The sequence below is a fragment of the Pseudonaja textilis genome, chromosome 3 (genome assembly GCF_049901715.1).
Source record: "Pseudonaja textilis isolate UNSWEBS1 chromosome 3, rPseTex1.2, whole genome shotgun sequence".
Classification (NCBI taxonomy): Eukaryota; Metazoa; Chordata; class Lepidosauria; order Squamata; family Elapidae; genus Pseudonaja; species Pseudonaja textilis.
This window is the reverse complement of record NC_141992.1, coordinates 59,981,302-60,007,371: the sequence shown is the minus strand read 5'-3', so window position 1 is coordinate 60,007,371 and position 26,070 is coordinate 59,981,302. Positions and strand designations below refer to the sequence as shown.

General features: G+C 34.4%; 1 protein-coding gene across 9 annotated transcripts in view; it reads right to left on the bottom strand.

Annotated features, from left to right (window-relative positions):
• ELAVL4 (ELAV like RNA binding protein 4) overlaps nucleotides 1-26,070 on the bottom strand; it is a 134,725-nt gene that overhangs the window by 81,788 nt on the left and 26,867 nt on the right. Inside the window, exon 1 of one of the 9 annotated variants that reach the window (XM_087929898.1) lies at nucleotides 21,554-21,796. The exons of 6 other annotated variants lie outside the window; for them this stretch is intronic. In XM_087929898.1, the coding sequence (XP_087786024.1) occupies nucleotides 21,554-21,601 (48 nt within the window). In that variant the 5' untranslated portion in view covers nucleotides 21,602-21,796. Of the gene's footprint in view, nucleotides 1-18,249; nucleotides 18,412-18,991; nucleotides 19,178-21,553; nucleotides 21,797-26,070 lie in introns of those variants that run through there. 2 more of the 9 variants (XM_087929900.1, XM_087929899.1) reach the window with 2 other exon arrangements.

Below are 26,070 nucleotides of genomic sequence, written 5' to 3'. Positions count from 1 at the left end.
GCTGCACCAGCTGAAGTTTCCAAATGCTTTTCAAAGGCCTTTTTCATATAGCCCTTGTAAAGCATGTTGCAGTAGTCTAACATTTTATAATTTTACTTCAACTTTCCTCTGTTGACAGACTTGTGAAGGTTGTAAATGAGGGCATGATTTGTTAAGTTATTTTTCATAACAAGAACAGTGGAAGGCAAAGTGGAACACAGAGAAGTGTAATTAAATAATGGTAAAAGGTATATGTGCTTTTTTTTACCTCCAACTTTACCTTTATATCTAATTAGCATGAGGAATAAAATCTCTTACAAGATATATTTGAACATTAATGATCTAGTCAAGTTATAAAAATATAGAATTGTCTAGTTATAATATCAGCTATTTAAAACACTGGAGAAAGTGTTTACTTTTTACTGAACTGTAATATTTTCTTTATATGCTGTTAATTATTGAACTGTATTTTAATAATTTATGAAAACCTAGACCAGGGGCGTCAAACTCAAGGCCCATGGGCCAGATCCAGCCCATGGGGTGTTTCAATCTGGCCCACGGGGGTAGCCTGAAAATAGCAAAGGACTAGTCTGGTCCTCAGTGCCTCTGGCAGCCAAAATGAAATGTGTGGAGGGGTGCGTGCAGCCTCCCCGCAGCCCATTTAAAGCCTGGATGCCTCCTGCAGCACTTTGCTGGCCAAAATGGGGAACAGGGGGCTGCATGTAGACCCCCGCATGCCATTTTGGCTGGCAGGGGCACCCTAGATCAGTCCTGCGCATCTGACCCACAGGTCTTGAGTTTGATACCCCTGGTCTAGCTTTTCATAGCTGCAGAAGGCCATCATTTTCATTTGCTACAGAGGCCGTCCGGGCTGAAAACGGAGCGCAGGGGCATGCACATGGTCCCCCATGCCCCATTTTGGCCAGCGAAATGCTGCGAGTGTCTGCTCTGTCTCCACCCCTCGCCCCTGGAGAACTACAGTACTGATCCAGCCCTCAAAGAAATTCAGTTTGACACCCCTGAGCTAGACCAATATTGTGCTAGAGAATAATGAATAAATAGCATTTTAAAAGCCTATTTCTGAACTGCAAAATTTTGTGGACGCTATCAAGAATCTAAACACATACATTTTAAAGAATAGAACTGTCAGATTACAATGTCAACTGCAGTTTTTATTACACCATCTAAATGCCACAATTACCTTTGCTATTATTTATTTAATCATGAACACAAAATGAAAGGGGAAATGAAGTTTAAGAACAGTTTTGCCCACAGCTAAATCCAATCTCTCCCAAACATTGCATTTTATATAATAAACTGCTTTGTAAAAGTGCACCTTTTTCATTCCCCACCTCAAATTCAAGACAAGAATTCTTTATTTATGAAAGCACCTTTTAGGTAAAAACAGTTCAATATTAATATAAATTATTTTCATGTTTTGATTTTTATTAGTTTTAATTGTAGCCTAGGGTTCAGTACATAATATCAGGATTTTAAAAGCTGGCACCACATAGTTTTATATTACTTGATACCCTTAACAGTCACTCCAAATATTTTAAATATAGAGCAAGAATAGTGAAAGTGTATTTCTGCCTACATCATTTATATAATATCCAATTCTAAAAAGCACTTCTTAAACATCATTTGGTGAGTAGGCAGCCAAATCAATCAATGAATCAACAATAAAATTAAAACAGAACATCAGAGATTATTCTGGTGACACTATTTTATTCTGTTAAAAGTTAAAGCTTTCACACTTCTTTAAAGGCCCACATTTCAAACATATTGTAATATTTTTAGTGCACAATGGAAAAGATATGGAAAATGGAAAAGTTTCCTTTCTCCAGGAAGGCATTTTATTCCTACACATAGCAATCATTTTAATACACAAGGACAATGGTGGAACCAGAAGCATACCAACATGCAAATTATGTTGGTCAGAATAAATATAGTCTATCCTCAACTAATAAAGGTTCAACATATAATCCAAATTCAAATTTTCCACTGAGCAGTAACAGCCATTACCTGCATTAAACTCAACATCTGGCATGAGATAATGTACCCTCAAAGAAAAGAAGCAAAACGCAATATAACCCTTTTGTAAATGCAAACTAGAATTGACAGGAAGATCATTCATAGGCCCTACTGTTATTTTACCATTAAAAAAAAAAAAACTATGGGAATGAGAACATCTGTTCTGAAGATGACATCTGAACAAAGGTTAAGATGATTTACATATATAATACCAAGTTCAATCTCAAACATCTTTACACAGCACTGAGAAACTCTGCTTATAATCAATACAGACAATAATGAATATGACTGATTAACTGTCTGGTTGATATAAAGCAGTTTCATTTTTAAGCAGGTATGCTTATAAAATGGCATACCTGTAAAACGTGTTTGTCTGTGTGTGCATCAGCACAGATATATAGGTATCAGGAATGTGAAAATTTTCGGAGAGATGGAAATATCTATTTTGGAACAAATGGGAGCAAATACAATGCTTACTTTGTAGCCACATATTTTTAAAGCTCACATGCCTGCTTTAAAAATTACTACTGGGTGTCTCCATCTGCATATCCATGCCCAGACATTTTACTTTGCTTCCTATCAAAGCAAAATGAATGTGGAAGACAGGAGTGAGATGCTACCGGTTTGGCCCGGTTCTATAGAACCTGTAGCTGCGAAGAGCAACTGACACCAAACCTGTTTGGTATTTGGCCCACCCACCTGCCCGGGCTCTAGGTTGTCCTTGATTCCCTGCTTTTCCCTCCTCAGCTGTTTTGCGCGGCACAGTTGAGATTGAAAAAGCATGAAAAAAGAGGATTTTCAAATGCTGGGCACCCGAGTGCAGCGCTTGTCAACTGTCCAGACAGCACAGCTGATGATTTCTTGCAAATGCTGCACACACCATTGTCCCCAATTCGGAGAACTGGCAAACTGCTCCACTGGCTGGCCCCAACCCTCTCCTCCCACTCACTCCTTACCTGGCATACGAGCCATCCAACTTGCCTGGTTTTGTAAGTTGTTATTTTTCCCTCCCCACCCCCAACCATCAGCTGTTCTGCTCTGCTGGGAGATTTAGATTAGCTAGAAAGCAGGAAATCCTTGGATTTCTTGCTTTCTAGCTAATCTAACAGCAGAGCCAAACCTTCCTTAGGACTGAAGTTCTTCAGTGCAGAGCCAGGTAGCCGATTGCAGATAGAGACATCTCTAAGTTAATCTGTGATTCTGTGAGCAACTCAATCTGCCTGCCTGCTTTGCGGTAAAAGTTGCTTTTTTAAAATAAAAAAATTCAATATTTACATACATAGTGTGTTGTAAATTAATTTTGTTTGCTTGCTAGCAAATTTTATGTGACAAACTCAGGTAGCTGATTGCAGATAGATCTCTAAGTTAATGCGTGATTCTGTGAGCAATTCAATCTGCCTGCCTGCTTTGCCTGCTTTTGAGTAAAAGTTGCTCTTTTTTATTAAAAAATCAATATTTACATAAAAGCCATGCCCGCCCAGTCACATGACTACCAAGCCACATCCACAAATTAGGCCACACCCACAGAACTTGTGGTGGAAGCACTTAATACACTAGGACGGGTATCTGAACATGGAAAAGGAAAGGCTGCTTTTTGCAGTGATTCCTGTAAGCTCTGAAGCACATTTTTGAAAGATTTGCACAGCCCTTGTAGATGCATATTTAGGTGAATTATTATATACCTCTCCCCATTTTTTTATTATAAGTTTCTCTGAAAAAGACAATATAGAGCAATTTTACCACCACTGAACCTGTTTCAAGTATATTTTCTCATGCTTTCTTTGGCTTAAGCATCCTAAGGCCTTGGGAAATAGTCACAACATTAATCAAAACTGGAAAATTTGCCCAGTCCTTAAGATTTTAACAGAAAAATTCATTTGTATGATATGTTTACTACTTTAAAAGGGATAAACTTGCAACTATTACTGAAGTCTGAAAAACGTAAGCTTGAACTTGACAGAACCATTCAGCATGTGGGAATTGGAATACACATTTTAAGTGTTCTGATTATCTTACATGTGCTGTATATACTTAATACAGATTTTTCTATGACCCTCAATAGATAAAAACACATAGAATTTTTTCCCACCAAGATGCCAAGGAAAATATTAAGAAATTGTTAATGAGCCAGTTTCACATGTCAAATTTACTCTAAAGTAGACTCAATGCGTCTGCATGCATTCTATTGTTGGGCTTCATCAACTCTCTTTACACCGTAGTATTTGCATGCAAGAGTTACAATTTTTATATTTGTAAGAGAAAAAGAAGGGCAATTGTATCAGGCAATTCTGATGGTCATTGAATTTGTTAGCAGTCTTAGGCTTTGTCATAAACTATATGAGACATAATCAGAAATATCTTTGAGCAATAAAATTCATTTTCACATATATCATGTCTGGTTCACAAAATACTTCAGTACTTAAACTGAACACAATTATGTTTTTAAAACATCAACCAACTACACTATATTCTACTTTGATGTTTGTATGTTTTTCTTAACTGCTTCTGTCTCATGAAATATTCTCCAAAATCAATTAAAAAGTAAATAACTTTAACTAAACCACTGCTTTTAACTTCATAATTTCAGATATTTTCTTTAAACTGTTCAACCGACAGCTAAGAAGCAATGGTCTATGCTTATAAAATTACTTATGCAATATGTCATGAAGGACGTTAAGAACATGTTTCATTTAAATTATCCGAAATAACATTTTCAAAAACAAAAATGGCATTCAAATGTGATAGCAAATATGGTATATATCACAGTAGCAGGTATATTTTGTGTGAGGCAAGTCAGATTTCAAATATTTCAGAAAGAAAGTACATAAATTGGATGTATTTCCAACACAAAGATAGAAAACATTATTCCTAAAGATGGGATCTGTAGATGTCCTCAGTTTGGGAGCTAAGACAAGTAGGACCCCAGAAGAAGAGCTTATTGGAGGGCTGGCCCAGCCCTCTTGAATAATCTCCACGAGATCCAGATGGCTACACACACACACACACACAACTTTTTTAATTTATTGACTTATTTTATTTACAATGTTTATATAGCTAAACTCCCACATGCAACCCACAAGTTAATCTTATCAACCTCACCCTGGCCTAGTATTTTTGGGGGGAGTGGGGGAACAGGTATTGAGTGTTTTTTAGAAGATAGCAAGATGGGCGGTACATAGACAAACAAACAAACAAGTAAAGGGTGGGGGCCTACCAAACTTCAGAGGGAATAGGGTTCTCTAGGGCATGGAAAAGGCACACATTCTAGATCCCATAAGATTGCAACATTTACGGGGGGTATATGGAGCACTAGATCTAGTGCTATCGGACCTGGTGGAACAGGCAGATGTCCCTAGGGAGAAGCTATCCTATAGATAAACTGATCTAGTGCCATATAACCTTTTAAAGATAATAACGAGGTTCCTGAATTGCACCCAGAAGGAAACTGGAATCCTGTGCAGCTCATGCAACAGGGATATAATGTGAGTAATCCTAGAGCCGCACAGACAGGTGTCTTTCAAAGGCAGCCAGATACAGAGTGCATTGTGGTAATCCAAAGAGTTTAGGAAAGCTGTAAGACTTGGCCGCATACCTTATACTCGTATGGTCACTTTAATACTGTTTTAGTTTAAATTTTAATATTAATTTTAACACAGAGACTTCAGTACTTTGAATCATGTTTTGAATATGCCACGTTTGTGAACTTCCCAAAGTTTTGATTATTTGGCAATAAGTAAATAAATGCTGGGCATAATAATATTGCACTTTAAATGCAGTTTCTTGACTTAAAATCATGACATCTGGTTTTATCAAGTTCACCTGGACTGCAGTTTTTCTGAAATTAACATTCTTCATTCAATCCTGATTTGAGAAGAAACAGTAAGATTAGCATCAAATCTTTTTGCAAGCTGTAAGCAAACAAGATATGTATAGCTCCATGCTTTTGAAATAATGTTTTAGTTAGATTTAAAAAAATGAAAGCTGCTTATCTTTTCATATCTCAGTTTCAACATATGTATGTTTATTGAGAAGACACAAAATACAGACAAAAACAGCCTTTCTGGACCTGATCTGGACTTCATCCTAGTTTAAAAAACATAAGTGGAGAAAAGGGATGAAAGAAGGAAGAGCCAGTGTTTTTCCCTTACTCTGAGGCTTTTTCCTCCTATTTTTCTTAATTTAACATTATTCTGAAGAGTTATTAGTAATTTTTTGACAGTTACATGAACCTTGCGCCTATTCGCACTTTAAAAAAATCTGTAACTAGAAGAAAGTCCAACGCAGTTACAAAGACCATCAGAATAATAATTTGTGTTGGGGGAAAAGATTTTTATAAAGTGACAGATTTATTAACTCATCAGGCTTGAAGACTCCCAATCTGTTTTACACTATATATGAAATAAGATTAGAAGAGAAGGGTTTGTTTTGTAAAGCTTTACCTATTGCAAGGAGATAATTGTGTTAGCTTCTTCTTGTCTAAAAATAGTGGCTTCTCTAAAGGTTAAATTTATGAGAATATGCTCAAGTGGTAGGCAAAGATAAAACATTACAAAATACTGCAATACTTAATTTGTGTATATACAGCCATATTAATATAATGCAAATGTTGTTTTATAATAACAATAGTATCATCACCCCTAAAGCAAGGATATATATGAATAATATACCATTTGCCTGCAAGCAAGAACTGGTGGGACCAGAAATAGACAAAAGTAATAGAAAATAAAGAAGCCAAAGTGCTCTGGGAATTTGGAATTCAAATGGACAAATACCTGCACACAATATCCCAGACTTAACAACTGTCAAAAAGAAGGACAAAAAAAAAAACCCTACTGCATACAGCAGTACTAGAGACAGCAGAAGAGAAGAGAAAGAGAAAAACACAAACTACAAAGACCTGCAAATAGAATGACTTTGGCAAAAGAAATCAAAGATAGTAATAGGTGTCTTGGGTGCAATTTCAAAACATCTGAAGCACCACTTGAATACCATTGGCACTGACAAATCACCATCAGTCAATTGCAAAAGTCAGATTTATTTGGAACAGGTTACATACTGTGATGATACCTTTAACACTATCAAGCAACATCTGCCTATGTCAGGATTCAACAAATGGATAAAACTGCCAAACCCATTTTATACATCTGACTAACTTTGTGACCAACCACAATAATAATAATTTTAAGGATTTCCAGAATTGTTCTGGCAACTATGATCTCCTAATTCTATGATAACTATGATAACCTAATTCTATTTACTGAATAAAACAATGGGCATACAAACTAGACAAATTACTGGATTTGGATTAATGATATTAGAATACCATGAACTAGATGAGATCAAACACAAAAGCAACCAAGTATGGCATTGAATATTCCAAAAGCACCAAATAGATATATCTATCATATCAAAAAACAGAAATGAAGATGAAACAATTATTACAACTCTCTGTTTATTTCCTACTATTTTGTTTTGAAAAGGGTTACACAAATTTGGGGCAATAGGATTTTTGAAATCTAAGGCATTCCTGCCCAACCATACCCCTCTCTTAAGGTTGGGCTCTTCCAATTTCTTCTTCATAAATCATTGGTCTTTCAATATCCGAATCCTTCTCCCAAGGTCAGAGCCTAGCTATCAACCAGACCCTCAGATATTTCACGAAAGTGATAACATTTTATTGCTTCATAAAAACTAGTTTATTTTTATAACTAGGAAATAAAGAGACATATCCTTCTTGAGAAAAAGAATATGACCCACAAAGAGAAAATTCTTCTGACATCATAAGGAGAATAAAGGTACACAATGTCCAAACTATGATTTTCTAAATGTAATATACTGGGTATTTAAGGGGGTGTTAAGAATACACTAGGTTGCAAAAAAACCAAATTATTCAATATCTGATGAAGTAATACCTAATACTCCTAAAAACACTAATAATTTGGACATTAAATAAATACATACTATTATAAATTTTATTAATTATATATTATTATAAATACATACTATTAAATTAAATATTATAAATACATACTATTAAATAAATACGTGCGTGCATAAGCGCACCAACATGCCTACCATCCCTGTCCTATTGTTTCTTTTATTTTTCTTATATGTACCCATTTCATGTATTCATAACTATGTATATACTTATACCTATTATCTTGTAAGCGACTGACAAATCAAAATAAATCAAAATAAAAAATAAATAAATAAATAAATAAAATAGCAAAGAACAAGAATCACTAAAGAGAATACTATGCTTGGAAAAATAGAAAATAATTAAATAAGGGATTGTAATTTCAAAACACTATCTCTGATGACACAAAACCAACTTTATAAGAACTCAAGTAAATAATGATGGACATACTATCCTGGTAAAGTGATACTCATTGTGTCACTCATAACTCAATAGACAACACCTAATGAATATCATAACAAATCCTACCTGGTCTCACATTGACATGGGAATAGGATTCATTCTTGTGTTAACTCAAGTGTACAATACTTAACAAGAGTCAAAATAAAACTGCAATATCAGAACAAACAGAGGAAAATCTATAAATATAATAGAGAAATCCTGTACAGAGGTAAGAATGCAAAAGAATACAACAATGGATAGTAAATATTTGTTGATTAAGAAGACCCTAACTCCACCTAAGATTAAAATAATTTACTTAGAACAGAAATTATTGCTGACTGTTTGAATAATTAGGTGCTAGCTATTTTAGTATAATACAAGAGTGAAACAAACTCTCTAATAGTGATCACTAGATTATTTAATTATAATATTTAAAATTAAATGAAACGGAAGACTTTGGAATGATATTTAAAATAGTGACTGCTCAAATATTTGCTGACTCTTACTAATAAGAGTTACTAAGAAGCTTAATCAGTTCTGGCAGGATGGAAAGATTTCAAGGATTAAAAAAAACACCTTTGTGTTTTACAGTATACATGTTATACCCACATATTAAAAGTATGCAAACACTCAAAGGTGCATTGGCTAGAACAGTAGAAATACTTTTCTGCTCATTGTTCCTGGAAATCTCCCATCAGAAAAATCTGCTAGCAGAACAAACAACTAGCCAGATGTTAAATGGTATATGGAAGAGTTTTAAAAAGGACAGTGATAGTGAAGAACCTATCAAAGCATTTAACCCTACCTATAAGGATGGTTGGACAATACTAAATAGGAATCGGTACAATTTGTCCTTTATACAGAAAGTAGAAACCCATTTGGATTTCAGTTGTAAAATGCAAGTAATTTGCTTCTAGAGGAAAATGCTAGAAATTTATTTCTCATGCTCAGAACTAACATATTCTGCAGATTCTGAAAGCTATTTCTAGATGAACTGAAGTGAGCTATAGGGCTATCTTAAATACAAGTTTGTCAGCTCCCTTTACTTTCTCATCCACTTTACATGATTTCTTATGCTCTGAACTAACATATTCTGCAGATTCTGAAAGCTATTTCTAGATGAACTGAAGTGAGCTATAGCAAGCGGTCGCCAACCCGGTGGGCCGTGAGAAAATTTTGGTGGGCCGCAGAGAAATCTCACCCCCAGAGCACCCCACCAAAGCAATTAATCCAGGCTGTGCAGAAACACAAGGCTGTGCTGCCCACATGGCCCATGGGAATCCTCCCCACCCACTCACTCCTTACCCAGCAAACTTGCCTGCTAAATTGCTATTTTTCCTTTTTCTGACCATCAGCTGTTCTGTGCTGGGAGATTTAGATTAGCTAGGAAACAGGAAATGGTTGGATTTCTTGCTTTCTAGCTAGTCTTAGGCTAGATCTTAGGCTCTGCTTTTAAGTATAGCCGAAACTCCCTTAGGACTGAAGGTTCTATTATTCAGTGCAAACTCATGGCAAGCAAATTTTATGTGACAGACTCAGGTAGCCAATGGCAGATAGATCGATCACTGGATGGTTCTGTGAGCAACTCAATCTGCCTGCCTACTTTGCCTGATTTCGGGTAAAAGTTACTCTCTTTTTTATTAAAAATTCAATATTTACATACATGGTGTGTTGTGAGTTAATTTTCTGAGTTTGCTTACAAGCAAATTTTATGTGACAGACTGAGCTAGCCGATGGCAGATAGATAGACCTCTGAATGAATCTGTGATTCTGTGAGCAACTCAGTCTGCCTGCCTGCTTTGCCTGATTTCGGGTAAAAGTTGTTCTTTTTAAATAAAAAATTCAGTATTTATATAAATATTTATAATATTTACATACAAGTCATGCCCAGCCAGTCACATGACCACCAAGCCACACCCACAAATTAGGCCATGCCCCCAGAACCGGTTAGTGGTCCCTGGGATTTAAAATTCTGAGCTTGGTGGTCCCTGGGGTGCTAAAGGTTGGTGACCTCTGAGCTATAGGACTATCTTAAATATAAGTTTGTCAGCTCCCTTTACTTTCTCATCCACTTTACATGAGTTCCAGGGTTCTGGGTGGAGCTTCTGCAGATGAAAGTATGTTGTTACCTCCAATCTTGATACTTTCCTCCTTGGAACTTGGGCATGTCAGAACAGGAGACTTTTGTGTCCTATGTCTAAAACCCTCAGTTTTCCCATTTTATCATATCGAGGTGGTTTTGAAATGCATAGTGTTTTATAAGCCTAACATTGGAATTACAAAGATAAAAGGATTGTCTGTCTATCTAACTAAATCCTACTCAAGGTGGCAAACATATTCAATATGCCTTCGTCCTCCTATGTTCCCCGACAACAATGACCCTGTGAGGTGGTTTGGGCTGAGAGAGAATGACTGGCCCCAAGTCAACCCATTAGGCTTTCATGGCTAAGGCAGGATTTGGTAGGACTTCAACTTATGGTCTATCGCTTTCCAGCTTGGTTCCTTAATCAGTAGAACAAACTGTATACATATAAAATACATACATAGGTATGAGTGTTCAATTTGCATAGCAAAGCTAACAATCAAATCAAAAGAGAATTAGAAATAAAACGAATGCAAGCAGATATAAAACTTCCATAAAAGCAATGCTGAAAAGACTCCTTGTGCATCCGCTATACTTTTTCTGTTAACTTTTCTTCTATGGTCCCAGTTTTACTACAACTTTTGGCTTGGACCTGACAATCTGGCCCAGTCAAAAAACTTGATCTTAATATCCTTGCTTGTCTGAAACCCTCCACCGATGAGTGCTTTGGGATAAAATCAAAACACAATAAACCAAGAACTTTCTATGATAATTGAATTCCACTGAATTTAACCCCAATTTTCACTAGAAGTTGCCACTTAGCCAGCAGGTAGATTATTTCACTATAAAAGCACACTAGCAATGAAAAAGTCCTATCAGTATGGATAGAAGTGAACTTCTCAAGAACAGATAAAATAAGTATATCAGCTAAAAAGTCCTTATTGATTCTATGGGTAAAACAACAGTGATATATGGGATAGGTATGGTTTAAAGATTAGTTTAGCAAACTTCTAAATTCAAGGTCAACAAACAAAGGATTTAGAAGAACAATGAAGCTCGGTAATTGATACTAACTTTGTCCCTTTCTAGGGACAAAATAGGTTGCATTTTGCTAAATAGGCAGGTATTATCTATATGAACTTATAGTTGGCATATAAATAAAATATTTCACTGCTGTAAAATATATGTTTGTAACAACACAATTCACATACTCACATACAACTAAAACATTATAAAGTCTTCCAATATATTTTTCAAAAAAACCTCAGTATTGCAAAATAAAGATTAGTAGAAAACTGATATTTTCATTCTTAAAGAGCTCCTAAATACCGTATGTACATGAAATTACATATAAATGCTAACAATACTAATTTTAATACTGAAATATTAAAAGTTAACTTCACATAATCAAAGCAAATACTTAATTACATGGGAACTGTAACAGCTATAACAGTTAAAAAGTTATTTATGATCATTTTTCACATTTACAACCATTGCACCATCCCCTTGGTCACATTAAAATTAAAAACCCAGATACTTGACAACTGACTCATACTTATAACAGTTGGAATGTCCTAGGCTCACGTGATCCCCTTTTGCCACCTTCTGACAAGCAAAGTCAATGGGGAAATTCAGATTTACTTAACTGTGTTACTAATTTAATAACTGCAGTGATTCACTTAACAGCAAGGGCAAGAAAGGTTGTAAAATAGAGCAAAATTCACTTAACAATTGTCTCACTTAGCAACAGATATTTGGGGCTCAATTGTGATCCTAAGTTGAGGACTACCTTTATTTTCAGGAAATTGTTTTATTTTTCTTTGTGAAAGAATGCATATTCCTTCATATTCCTTCACTTGATTTTTGTTGCATACATATGGCAATGTGAAAAATCAAACAAACTATAAAACTATGGTTTAAAAACCCACAATTTATCATTAATCTATTCATTATGCTGCTAATTCACAATTCATCCATCCACATCTAACTACATTTGAATAAGAACAAAGATAGTGAAAACTTAAGTTATGTTTTCCAGTTCATGAAATATTAAACACACAAATCATATCTAGCATTAGAAGAAAGGGATATTAAAAATACGTTCATTTTTCAGATGTTCAGTTTGATATTATACCATACTTTTTGAATGCTGAAACTTGATAACCGATCGTTAGCTATACCTATTTTTTTTCAGTATATGGAGATAATATACTAGCTTTTTAAAAAAGTATTTTAAAAATAATATGATATCAGGCGGAAATGTATTATTTTCCTTGATGGTCACAGCTGCTTCAATTAGTACATTGTATATCAGTACGTCAATTGCGTTGATCTGTCCAATAGTGAATTATATAGGATAGCTGCTCTGAGAGGAAGAAAATTTAAAAAGGCATTTTCATTTAATAATAACTGTCATATGCAACTTTTTTCTAAACATGTACTGCTTAGCATATAGCCTTGACATGTATTAGTAAAAAGCTTCTATATTTCTGCAATCAATCAGATACAAAACTGTGAGTACACATTTAAACAATATTATCTGTTATGTTCGTGTTATCCACCATTCTTAATTATCATGACACTTTAGCATTTATAAAAGAACATTCATGCTTTCCACAAACGCTAGAAGCGCTATCGTTCATTTTGGAAAAAAATGTTTCTAGAATCATTTATTTTATAATGTGTATGACCTGAAACTGTTGGAAAAGTGACACTTTAGAAGCTCATCTTTGCTATAATCCAATACATTTGGGTTTTAGCTACAAACAATTAGACTTAGAATAAATTGGGCGTAGGGTGGGGTTTGGAGAAATGTAAATTTTATTGTTAGTCTGTAGATAAAAATAAAGCATTGTACAGAAGAAGTAATAAAGATTTTTATCTGCTATTTATCACTTTGAACAGAAGACTTACAGACGGGTTTAGTAAATACTAAGCCTGATACCATTGAAGGGTACTTCAATGAAACTGGTTTTATAATTTTCAGACACAACTCTTAAGATAAACATGCTCTCAAACTTTTCAGAAAATTTTTTTACAGGGCCAACAGATTTCAAAATCTCTAAGCATAATGAAGTATTCTGATTGTTAAAGTACAAATGAAGTATCTATTTCATTCAATGATTTTCTAATTTCCCAATACTGGAATATTTTGCACAATATCTGATCACAAAGGAGTAATGCTATGTTAATCATAAACAAATAAACAAACAAACCTAAGGAACTGCAATTTAAGCTCTCTGGCAACAGGAAATGTTCGACTTGTATCACAGTCCTGCATTAAAACTCAGACTTAAGCGCACACAAAAAAAGGGCTTTGCATAGATTTTCCTTGAAACCTTTCAAATGATTACACAATTTCCATATTTATTTGCATTCAAAGCACAAAGAACTTCGTTTTTATTATCAAAACTGAAATATCACCTGAAACACTGTACTGTACTACTGTAACACCAAATTTAATGCTCCTAATTACACAGATATGCATATGCCAACTGGATTCTTTTAAATTCTTTTAGTTATATAAGATTATTTTAAATTAAAATACCTCTTAAGCCTCGCCATGGACATCTCATTTGTACATCATAGTAGGAGACTAGCCATTGCATTCACCTTACCAACAAAGGAGCACTTCAGGATTATACCTATTTCCTGATATCAAATACAAGCAAAGCCAGCTTTGCACAGTGTTTCTAAAACAAACACAAATAAAAACAGAACCTTTAGTTGACCTTATTCCATCAACATTCGCACTGCCTATTTATCCAATTTAATTTAGACTTTCTTTTTGCTTTTCAACATTTGCAAGCTATGAAATTACTACATTATAATAAAAAGTTCAATTAATGGACAGGTATTACCCTCAGTTTCCTCTTTATTTCTTACAGGATCCCATAGGCACAAACTGTGCATTAGTTAAAGCAATCTACCCTAGTTATTAAATAAAATGAACTGCCTTACTTTTAATGAATATAAGGTTGCAGAGCCATTCGTTCAAACTGTAATTAATATGAAACATATCCTTTTGATATATAACATGGCTTTCTTTTTCATAAAAAAGTCAATGCATTTACATTATATATTGTCAGAAATATTTTACAAATCATTGTGTTTTGTTTCCTCATGGTATCATTTAAAGGGATAGTAATAATAATCTTTGAATATAAGAAAAACAAAAGCTTCACACATTTCTAACCCAAGTCAAAATTCATTGTTCTCTTTTTCATGGATTTTAGTTCTTCATTTTTATCTTTTATTTTTCCCTAATAGTCAAGTTAATCAATTGTGCCATAATATATAAATGTATTATCCCTGATTTCTTTACAGCTAGTGACCTATAAAAATCTTTAGCTTCCAAAAGTGTTTTCAAGATTAAATAAGATAAAATATAAACATGTGATACATTTGTGTATCACTGGCATGACCAATAAATGAATTAATCACTGTCATACACAGTAAATGAATGCATTTTTTTAAAAAAAACTTTTTTCTTATGATAATGTAGGACTGATATCTTCTAAAAGTGGCATGCATATATATATATATAGCAGCTTTGTTTTAAAAGATAACCCAGTTTCCTGAGATTTATTCAACTAAATAACAGAAACACAAACGAACACATGTTCACATACATACAGAGGTATGAACACCCCACTATAACCCAGTTTCCTGAGATTTATTCAACTAAATAACAGAAACGCAAACGTACACATGGTCACATACATACAGAGGTATGCACACCCCACTCAGTGTTCTAGTATCTCTGAGAGAGGAGCCGGAGCAGAAGCAGAAGACAGATAATTTCCTTTCCAAAACATACTGGCCAATTTTACAGAAATTGATCCCATCAATGATTCAGCCTAGCATATTATTTCTAGCAACACTTTTCTCCCCCTAAACCCCAATGACATTGAAAAAAATACTGCATTGCAGTATTTGCCAGTGTATCAGAGGGTATTCTGTCAGATGCCCCAAAGTTAAAGGCGTATAATCACATAGTAAATGCCATACAAATTGAGAGACTCCATTCTAAACATGTATATTTATTAATTCCAAGTACATTCAGTGTAGCTCATCCATTATGTTGTTCAAGATCTGTATGAAATGCAAGAGTGACCCACTAGTGCCTACATATCAAGTTACTTTATGAGTCAGTCGTCCTGATAACCTAGAACCATAAGCTGTCCACAAACCAAACAAAAAGAAGGACACAATGCAACATATGGAGCAACTCTTCAAAACAATGATACTACACTAAGCATTTCTAAGTTTGAAAATCATAATTTAGGGAGACCACAGTATAGAAAAAGAAATGAAAATTATTCAGGAGTTATATATTAAGGCATCCGAAGGAAAAAACTATCTAGCAAAGTTCAAGTTTGATTTTCAGAACTATTGTACATGAGGAACTGAATATAACCATGCCATTCCTTTGAAGCTATTTTTTAAACATATTTTTAAAAATAAAAATTTTCCAATAGAGGTTTATTTGATCCTTCTTTAATTTAACAAGAGCTCAACAATAGTAAGATACTTACAAAAAATGTGGGGGGGAGATCCGGGGGAAAGGAGAAATAAACCAAAGAAAGGATATTTGCCCAGTAATAAGAGCATCTCTCTATGTATATATGCCAATTTCATTTGTTAAGTATAGAACAGTAGAAACAATGTATATACATCCACAATATACCTTACTATTTCACCCATTTCAATTTTTCAATTAATGCCTTAGTACTATAATAATAGTAAATAATTCATTGATTTTACAGAAATTTTCTTGCATCAAGAGACTTCATAGGTTTTTATGTACTGAATAATTTCTCTTCTGCATAACATCTAGAACCTATGAGTATTATATTAATTTCTAGACAGCAGAATATAGGAGAGTTTGGGATTAGGATGGTAAAAGAAAAACAAACTCTGCAAACTTTTACCAGTAGATTTAAAAGGGGGAAATAGAGCAAGAGAGAAGCAATACGGAGAATAATAAAAGAATAGAACTGCTTGCTGCAACTATTCAGAGATGACTGTAGTGAGTGGAGATGCTGGATAATTTAATTGCAGTAGAAAATTAGACAAATTAAAATATGTATAGGCATTTATATAACAAAATTATCAGAGATTACATAGACAGAATCTCCATAATTTGCCTTTCTTACACAGAAGGCCAATCTCTTCTCTGATAAAACCTGAAAATGCATTATTCTACAGAACAGATTTAAAACAATGTGAATTGTGCATATTTTATAAATTTTATAGCATTCCTACTTAAGACCATCTTACAAGTTTAGGTTGTACTAAGTGAAAGGCGAAATTTGCCAAGCCTAACCTCTGTGATATAGTTTAGTAATACTATAAAAATGAAATAGGATAGAAACAGTTTAATAATAAGCTGTTCTGTACATAAATCCTGTATAAGGGAAATTATATTTTCCTTTACGCAATAATTCAACTACAAAGTCATGGAATTTCATGCCATATATAAATCTCAATACTTTCATACATTTTGTATACTTATAAGTAAGTTTCTCTACTGTTCTGAACTGACATTTAATGAATACTTTGAGAATAAATTTGCAGATCAACTATGTCCATTCAGCATCTCTATAATGTACAATTTCCTGTCTTCAATGTATGTTCATGCATATAGAATTCATATCAGTAATAAAATGGTTAAACAGCCCCCATCCTCACAAAAAGAAAGAATGCAGAAAAAGAACAGACACCAGGGTTATATCTATATATCTGTATAAACCAATTTAAAAAGAGAGAAATTGAGTGTTTATTCAAACAGAAAAAATAAAGTTGTGGCTGCCACAAACAATAGCAAACATAATTGAGGTAAATCCAGAATTTGTTTTTTTTTTCAGTGTTTGCAGTATTCCCACATGATTGCCACCTGCTCCCCCACTCAGCTTCCCCTATCCTCGTTTCCCGGGCAACCTTTCACTGGCTTTTCCTCCAGCTATCGCTTTCAGTTCGGCTGCTCAGTCTAATCTTATTTGTTTTACACCCATCAAAACAAGCAGCTAGACAAAGAAAATCCTACAAGAATAGGCAAAAGACCATAGCTTTGTTTCTGAGTTTATAATAAATATTCCAGGAGGGGTGTGAGAAGGGGTGCCTTTAAGATATTTAATTTGAACAAAAGTAGGAGGGATGAGTTATATGTTAATGCTTCTTTCTTCTACTCTTTCCTCCATCCTCATGATTTGCTTCATTCTGCCAAGACTTAAAAGTCTACATTTGATCTAGCCATTTTGCATAATCTATAAGAACAGCAGTAAGAGCAAGGAAGGGTGGGGGAGCAAGGGGGAAAAAAAATCAGGCAGTTTTGGAATTTTTTTTAGCAAAAGAATATGCTAAAAATAGAAATACTACTATCACATTAACGGATTTAACTTCCTTCCACAGAAAAGAAAGCACTCTTGTTTCACAGCAACCTTAAGATTCCACGGAAACAGTCCATGTAGTCATTAGATTCCTGTTCAACTTATCACTTGCGTAGCACAAATGAAGATTAAAGGGCATCATATGCTGAGCATATAGTACAAAGACACCGTGGCTGTCAGCAGCGATCAGCCCAATGCCTGCTTACCAAACGAAACATTCAATGCCACGACACTTGTCTGTATTTATACAATAGTTGTACATACACATTACATGCCCAGGTGCCCTCATTAAAATCCAAAATAGCCTATAATTTTATTTATAGTTTACAATCTGCTATCCTAAGCAAGCACAATTCACAAGCCGCACAAAGCCTCAAAGCAATGTGTTCCTAACATTCACTTACCATTTTCAAGCCATTCCACTCCATCTGTGATCACAAAGATGGACCCTTACAGCCCCTCACCGTGTCAAAAGCAAAAAGAATGTTATGTAAAAGCTGACATTCCTTCTTACAGAACTCCTGCCCAACGATGCAACACATCGGCATATACTAGGCGCTGCTACACATACAAGCCGCCTCCTCTTTTTATGAGGTCATGACAGGAAACTCTTTGAAATACAATATGCAGCATTTATTGAAGCTCCTATAAATCATTATCTTTTTAAAAAAATTATCGTTGTCTGCTGCGCAATACACCAAACCAAAACAGTATCTGTTTCAAGGCACTACCTCTCTATATAATTTCTTTTTGAAGGATTCCATTTTGCATATGTATTACCCGCGTGTGAATGTGGGAAATTTTACCACCTCAGCCCCCTCCTTCAGCAATTCTGTTGCCCAATGCAATCTTAGGTATATTTAAAGCAAAAACTATAATCAACATTAAATGGTAAAAATACACCATTACTACCCTTTATTAAAAGCTAGGCAAGTAGTTACATATGTGGGGAGGGGGAGGGGGAAGGAAAGCTATGAAATGACAGGAGAAAGACATTTAACAAGCAAACCAAGGGGAGCAAACTAAACTAATGTGATAACACAGACTGATAAAAACGCAGACTTGTGGAAAGGGATATGTTCTACACACAAATTATGAAAGACTGCTGTAGTAACAAACAAAAATTTAAAAACTACTAATACCTACCATAACCATTCTTAATGGCAAATAATGGGTCTTGCAAGGCTTCAATTCCTCTACAGATCTGATATGGTTTCAGGGAATTAAATGCTTTATTGTATCTTTTTTAAAAAAATCCACAAAATATACAGGGCAGATGTATGATGCAGCAAAAATAAGAAAACCCAAACCCAAGCACTGTGCCTCAAGCCCCTGAATTTAGAATGTAGATAGCAACTGAATAGAGCCTTGATGAAATTGGCTAGCAGCTTCTTCTTTTTACATCCATTTATGGGACCATCTGTCAGCTGAAAGCGAGATGCGATTGGCTAGGGAAACTAAAGGAGGCGTTGCAACATCAGGTGCTATTGAAATTAGCTACTGCCAGATTGACAATGTTAATGATTTGGTGACCTCTACAACAACAGAGACCAGATTTCTGAACTGCAGCTTGTGTCTAGTAATTAAGGGACAGTTGAAGAACATTAGAAATGCATGGATTTTGCCCACACCGCCCCACATAGAGGGGAAATTCAGGCCACACCTAGAGTATGAACACACTGACCTGTAGATGTTATGCTTCAATCATGTTTCAAACTCAATATACCTCTTAAATCTAGACACATTATTCCAGACAAATGCATATTTAATATTGTTTCCAGATTCAAAATATGAAGAAACTTACTGTCTACTGTAATTATTTTACTCATTAGTTTACTAAATTCATGACTTACATTAACTATATAAGGTATGTTCAGATATAGAAATAATAGTTTATATATTTAATAAATTACAATTATAATAAATGGTGCTACATATTTCATAAAGCCAGTGTGCTTATATAGAAAATGAAAATGTTGTTTTAATGAGGTGTAACTGTTCTGATCTAAAACTAAGAGTAAAAATGATCTGACACATAATCTTTATAGTCTTTTTAAAGTGCAGCTACAACTTGAATTGCAAGATGTACATATACATACACACACACACATATATATATAAATTTGACATATTAAAATTTCTTTCATCAAATCCATCTATATGGTCCTATGAGCTTAGGTAATTAATTAGAATGCACTCATATTAACTGGAATCAATTTTTTATAAAAGGCATGCTCTGTAAATTCTTATATTAAAAATATAAATTAAACACAACCTGAAGTAGCATTTAATGTGAAAAGCAAATTTTCTATATATGAAAGAAAACATTCAGACGGACTACATTATCAGTTTATATTTCATTGACATCCCAGTATTATTAAACAACAGTAATAATAAAAATTTAAAAACGCAGACATGAGTTTTAAAAGAATTGAGTAACCTCTCCTCAAAAATGAAGAAGTTAATGTAATACTTGGGAATAGTTTAAATAACTGCTAGCTTGTATTACCTTCTCTTACTGATTTAATTCTGATTGTTTCCTTTAAATAAATAATTAACTGAACATTTTCAAATCTGAAAATTCAATATGTACAAACGAAGAATAAATTTATATATGAATGAGATACATCACAATTGTAAGACTATATGTTCACAGAGAAAGTTTCAATTGTAATGCTAATCTTAAATTAAACCTTCACTGAATTAAAAAGAATTAAAAAGGGAATTAAGAATTTTCAACCTTTCCTCCACATCAACACACTTCTTTATGCATTCAATAATGATTTAGGAGAGCTTTTTGTCTGAAAAAGTCAGCAATAGTAGAAAGTATTAAAAAAGAAAGCTGTCTGGCCAATATAAAAAGCCCCATATGTTCCATACATTGTACATTATCATCCAAAACTAGACAAAGAAAATGGAAAGGTTTAAAAAAAAATAAACGTAAAGGAAACAAAAAGAAATGTACAAGTGTCTATAGAGGCCTCTCATTAAAGACACAAGCACTATTCTATTGTTGGGGGAGGAATCAGTGTTATTATCAGATTTCCAATAGGTCTATTCATCTTTCAGGATGGGGGGGCTGCCTACTGCATGACCAACGGGACAGAATTTGTAAACATACAAATTTGCTCTAAAAAATTTTAAGCATCAATAAGAAAAGCTATTATTTCATGCAAGCACCCTCCCCGCAAACTGGACTCAAAAATGCTGCTAACCCTTTTTCAAAATAAAATGAAACAGCTTATCCCCCCCCTTCTTTCTTACCATAAATGAGCAGTTTCTGGACTCATTAATGACAGTTTCCCTTAAAAGAAGTGATCTCATAGCACTGTGTCTCTCTCCACCATGCATACATCCTAAAGATTGCGGGTATCTTAACATCAGGAACCGCCAACAAGCTTTTTCACACACAGCCCAGATGGACTATACTTGAAGCCAATTCAACGTTAATAACTACCTACTCTGTGCCTTACGTGGTATAATGTCCTAGGCAACAGCAGCTGATTAAAACCACAAATAAAAGACAATCCTGCTATCCAAAATGATTGAAGGGATTGTCCTTAAAAATAAAGCGAAGGATAATATCTTTTTTTTTGTTCTTTTCTTTTAAATCTCAGTTTGAGGATGAAATCCTTTCTAAGCAAATGGAGAAGAAGGAAAAAGAAAAGAAAAACAAAATATTGCCCAGAAGATGTGACAAAATATTACCTCATTATTTAACAAAGCAGCACTAAGCGTCCTGGTGATTTCAAACATCTTGCCACAGATTTTGGCTTTAGAGGAACAGAAAAAGAATCCTTTGCAAGTCCAGTCCTCTATCTGCACAGAGGATATCAATTTTCCTGCACAAAAACAATGTTTTCTTCCTGGAGTTAACACATTAAAACATCAAGTCAGTGAGCTGCATTTTCCCTCTTAGCATACGGAATAGACTCCCTCCTGTAACATGTACTGCTCTCTTTGCTAGAATAGCCTGCTGCCCCAAACATGGTTGTTACTTAAACTATTCTTTAAAGTAACAGTTCACTCTCTAACCACCAGGTGGGCAGTGGGGAATGATTCAAAATGAACATCTTGAGATTGCTGTTGAATAGGATAAAGCTGTGATTCTTCAGATACACACACAAGACTAACTGTTGTTAGAAATGAAGAAGTGGTGTGCAATCTTTTACTTCTTATACTGTTAAAATATAATTATGCCCTCCTTAAAAAGTACATGATATTTAAAAATTATTTAGAATACAATCATATCCATGCTTACCTTGAAGTAAGTCCTACTGAATTCTACAATGTTTACTACTGAGTAGGAATGCATAATGTTACCCTGTTCCACAAGGCACCCAGTCTTTTTTTAGTGCTATTTTGAAATTCTTACTTTGTGTTTATGGTCATGGACTAAACCAATAGCTGAAGGCGAAAAAACATTAACTCTGATAAAATTTAGTTTTCATTTTTTTCTATATACTTTGATTCCAAACAAGAACTCTTTTCAGGTTGTTACAGCTGGCAGAAAATACCTCTGTGTGGAACAGCAAGGCCATATTACAGTATGCTAATTCAAGGAGAGTGTAAACATAATGCAAAGGACCAGAGAAATTGTGTATTAGCATCGCCACTAATAAATGCTGTGTTCCATCAACTGACAAATTGTTATTAAGCATGGCATTTCACAAAATATAAGGCCCCTGCCTCAAGGAGCTTAAAATGTAATGTTTGATGGGGTGGCAGCAATAAATGAAGGGGTAGTGATGGTAAAAAAAATGCAAGCTTCAGTAGGAAATAGGAAAGGGTTCAAGGCAGGGAATGTTAATATACCTGAAAAGTATTTTAAATTTGGAGGGGAAAACACTTTATCTCCAACTCAGAAAAAAACAGTGGCAGTTTGTTCTTTTCTCTCTGTGGGTGTTTCTGCATCCAATCAACTTGTTTTCTTTCAAATTCTTTCAAACCACGGAGACTTGAAGAAACTAATGAATTAAATTGAAGGCATAGGTGTCTTCCCAGCTGTGTGGAGCTAGTTGAAAGGAAGAGCCAGTTAAACAGGTTTAGAGTTTGGGAAGCCCTGTGATGGTTTACTGATGCCTGCACATTCTTTGCTTCCAGTACGGCTATTCTGCTCTTTTCTTCCTTAGTTTGGCTGCAAAAGCATGCACTGTTCAATGCATGTACATTATGATATGTTGTTGAGCTTTCATGCTGCACAGGTAGAAATTATGCTGGGTTGTTATTGAGCTTTATGGACATAGTAATATGTATTTGGAACTATTAAATTTTGTAATTTTAATAAAGTACATTTACTAAATTTCTGAACAGTAAGAACAATTAACCAGTGGAATGGCTTGCCTTCAGAAGCTATGGTGCTGAAGGAGGCTTTTAAGAAGAGATTGGACAGCCACTTGTCTGGAATGGAATAGGGTCTCCTGCTTGAGCAGGGGGTTGGACTAGAAGACCTCCAAGGTCCCTTCCAACAATATTACTGTTATTCTATTACGTCGTTCATAGGCTATGCTGAAATAAATCTATCACTGAACAAGCAAATCAATTCTGTCACTCTTCCCTGAAGCAATTAGACTGCAAAAACCATATTTTTGACAATCAATTCCATTATTTATAGGAATTTTAGTTTTTTTAAAAAATCTTTGCTTCCTCTGTAGACCATAGGAGATTCTCAGCATACTGACTCCTTGGATCCTATTCTCATCTGGACCTGTTCTTTTCTGGTATTATATTTCTCTTTTCTGCACACCTTATGTCAAAGAAAAAATGTAAAAGATGTCAGAGTCTTAATATGAAACCTGTACAATAGAAAAGTTATATGTTTACCTATCCATTGTAAGCTTTTTTATTCCATTGAATAATTTCCAAATCCAAAGGTGTGGGTAACTTCTTTGAGGACAAGTAATACAGCTCCTTTTCTTTCAGCTTCATTTTCCGTATTTTTAGTGGGGGGAGGGGGTTAAAGAGAAATATATTACACACTATTATATTTGAGTGTGTCAAAAAGGGGAAGAAAAAAATACATACATGAAAATTTGTATTTTTTCAAGCTATATTTGAGTTATATGACCTATAAGCTTACAGCTTTCTTCCCAATGCCATTTGTTTGGTAAACTTGGAAGATTTGTTTCTCTCTCATGTACATTGTATACATCCGAACTAGACTGTGTTGTTTCTCCATGTCATATAATATATGTGGGTACATGCATATCTATCTATCTATCTATCTATCTATCTATCTATCTATCTATCTATCTATCTATCTATCTATCTACCTACCTACCTACCTATCCATCCATCCATCTTGCCATTGTTTAAATTAGAGGTGGAGACCCTTTGAAAGCCATGTGCAACATAATTTCATTTTAATGTATGCCAATTAGTGTACATTCAAAGTAACAATAAAGTTATTCTATTCTACTTTACTCTACTCTATTCAGCAAAAAGGTGGTAGTGATAGCTATATATGGTCTGAAAATTTTCCAAGCATCATCTGTGGTGGTGGGGGTCAATAAAATTGGGTCTCTAATTGTATTTCTGGGATTTATTTGATTAAGTGCCATCAAGTTGCAGTTAACTCTTATATGTTAGCTTTGTTTTTTCTTAGGCAGCTAGTACCACATTAAAAAAAAACCCAAAATAACGTATCAAATTTTAATCAGGGGCAGGCATATGGTCTGCTAAGCAATTCCCAGTTATTGTAAGACATACTGATATACCTGCAGCTCTTCTTTTTTGTAATGGTAATACTTTCTATTCCAATTCAGTAGATGTCTACATTGAAGTACAATATGCCAAAGCATTATGTAAATGCTGCACATTAATCAAATGCAAATTAATTAGAGATTTTAAAAATAGTTTGAAATTATACTACCTACATCCAAGTATGATTATTGAAAACAAGGGCAAACTTACAAAACGAACCTTAGAAGTTCAAGTAATTAAATCCCTTTAAGTTTGTTTTTGTTTTTCAGTTTTTAATCATAAGCAATCAATGTTACTTAAATACCTGATCATATACTGGGTTCAAAGGGTTGTTTAAGCATGATAGATGTTACAAGTTATTGGGTTTGTACCACAAGCTAAGCCATAAATCATAGTTTACAAATCACAATGATTTGGGTTCACAGAACATGTTAAAGCAAAACAAAGCAAGTCACACAATTACTGTATGCCACATGTGAATACAGTTCAATGATCTTTAAAATTCTAAGACAGTAAAGACTTCTTTCATGTTTATGTATCAAAGTCTCTTACATTTCATGCTGTCAAAGGCAGACATTCTTCCACAAAGTTAAATGCTTTTAGAACTACACATTAATTCAAATTAATCTGCTAAATTACAGTTGTGTTTCTCTTATTAGATGCATTGGGCTCAATTTCTGTTTGATTTCTTCTCTACCTGTTTTTAACCTTTCCTTAGCTCTGCTACTTTTTCTTCTGACATACTGTGATTTGGTTCAAAATCACTGTATCAAACTCAACCAACTTGTCTGAGCCCTTCAATCGCAATTACTTTAATCATTATTTGCAAAATTTCTCTTACATGCATCTAATATTTATGTATTCTGTATTCAATCAGTATAGTTGCTAGATTCAGAAGATTTCTGATATGATTTTAAGGAGAGTTACCACTTAGTGGACACAGCTAATATTTATAGGCCACTACTCCAATTTAATGTTAAGATCACACGCTTATGATACCATTTCAAAAGACAATAAGATTGATAAAAGAGAGATTATCAGTCTCTCCCATTACGTCTAGTGAAGGGCCTAAGTCCTTATTATTTGAATGGCAAAGAACAAAGAAAATCTGAAAATAAAAGCAGTAGATGGTTCCATAGGATTTGAAGGCTGCAGAAATGGGCCCCAAAAGATGCTTACTTCTGTTTTTTATTCCGTGACTCTGGGAGGTTCACCTGGAGGTCCTCATTACCTCATTCCTCTGAATCATTTGGTGAGATATGCAAGTTTGACCATAATATTTCTTACTACTAGTGCCACAGGTAGTCCTTGAGTTACGACCACAATTGAGCCCAAAATTTATGTTGCTAACAGAAACATTTAAGTGGCTTTGTTCCGTTTTACAACTTGTTACAACTGTTTGTTAACAGAACTACTCCGTAATATATCTAACACAATGTGGAGGTAGGAAGACTGAAAACACATATTTAAGAAAATGAATTGAAAGGATATCAATGCCAAACAATAACAACCCACTGATGTGC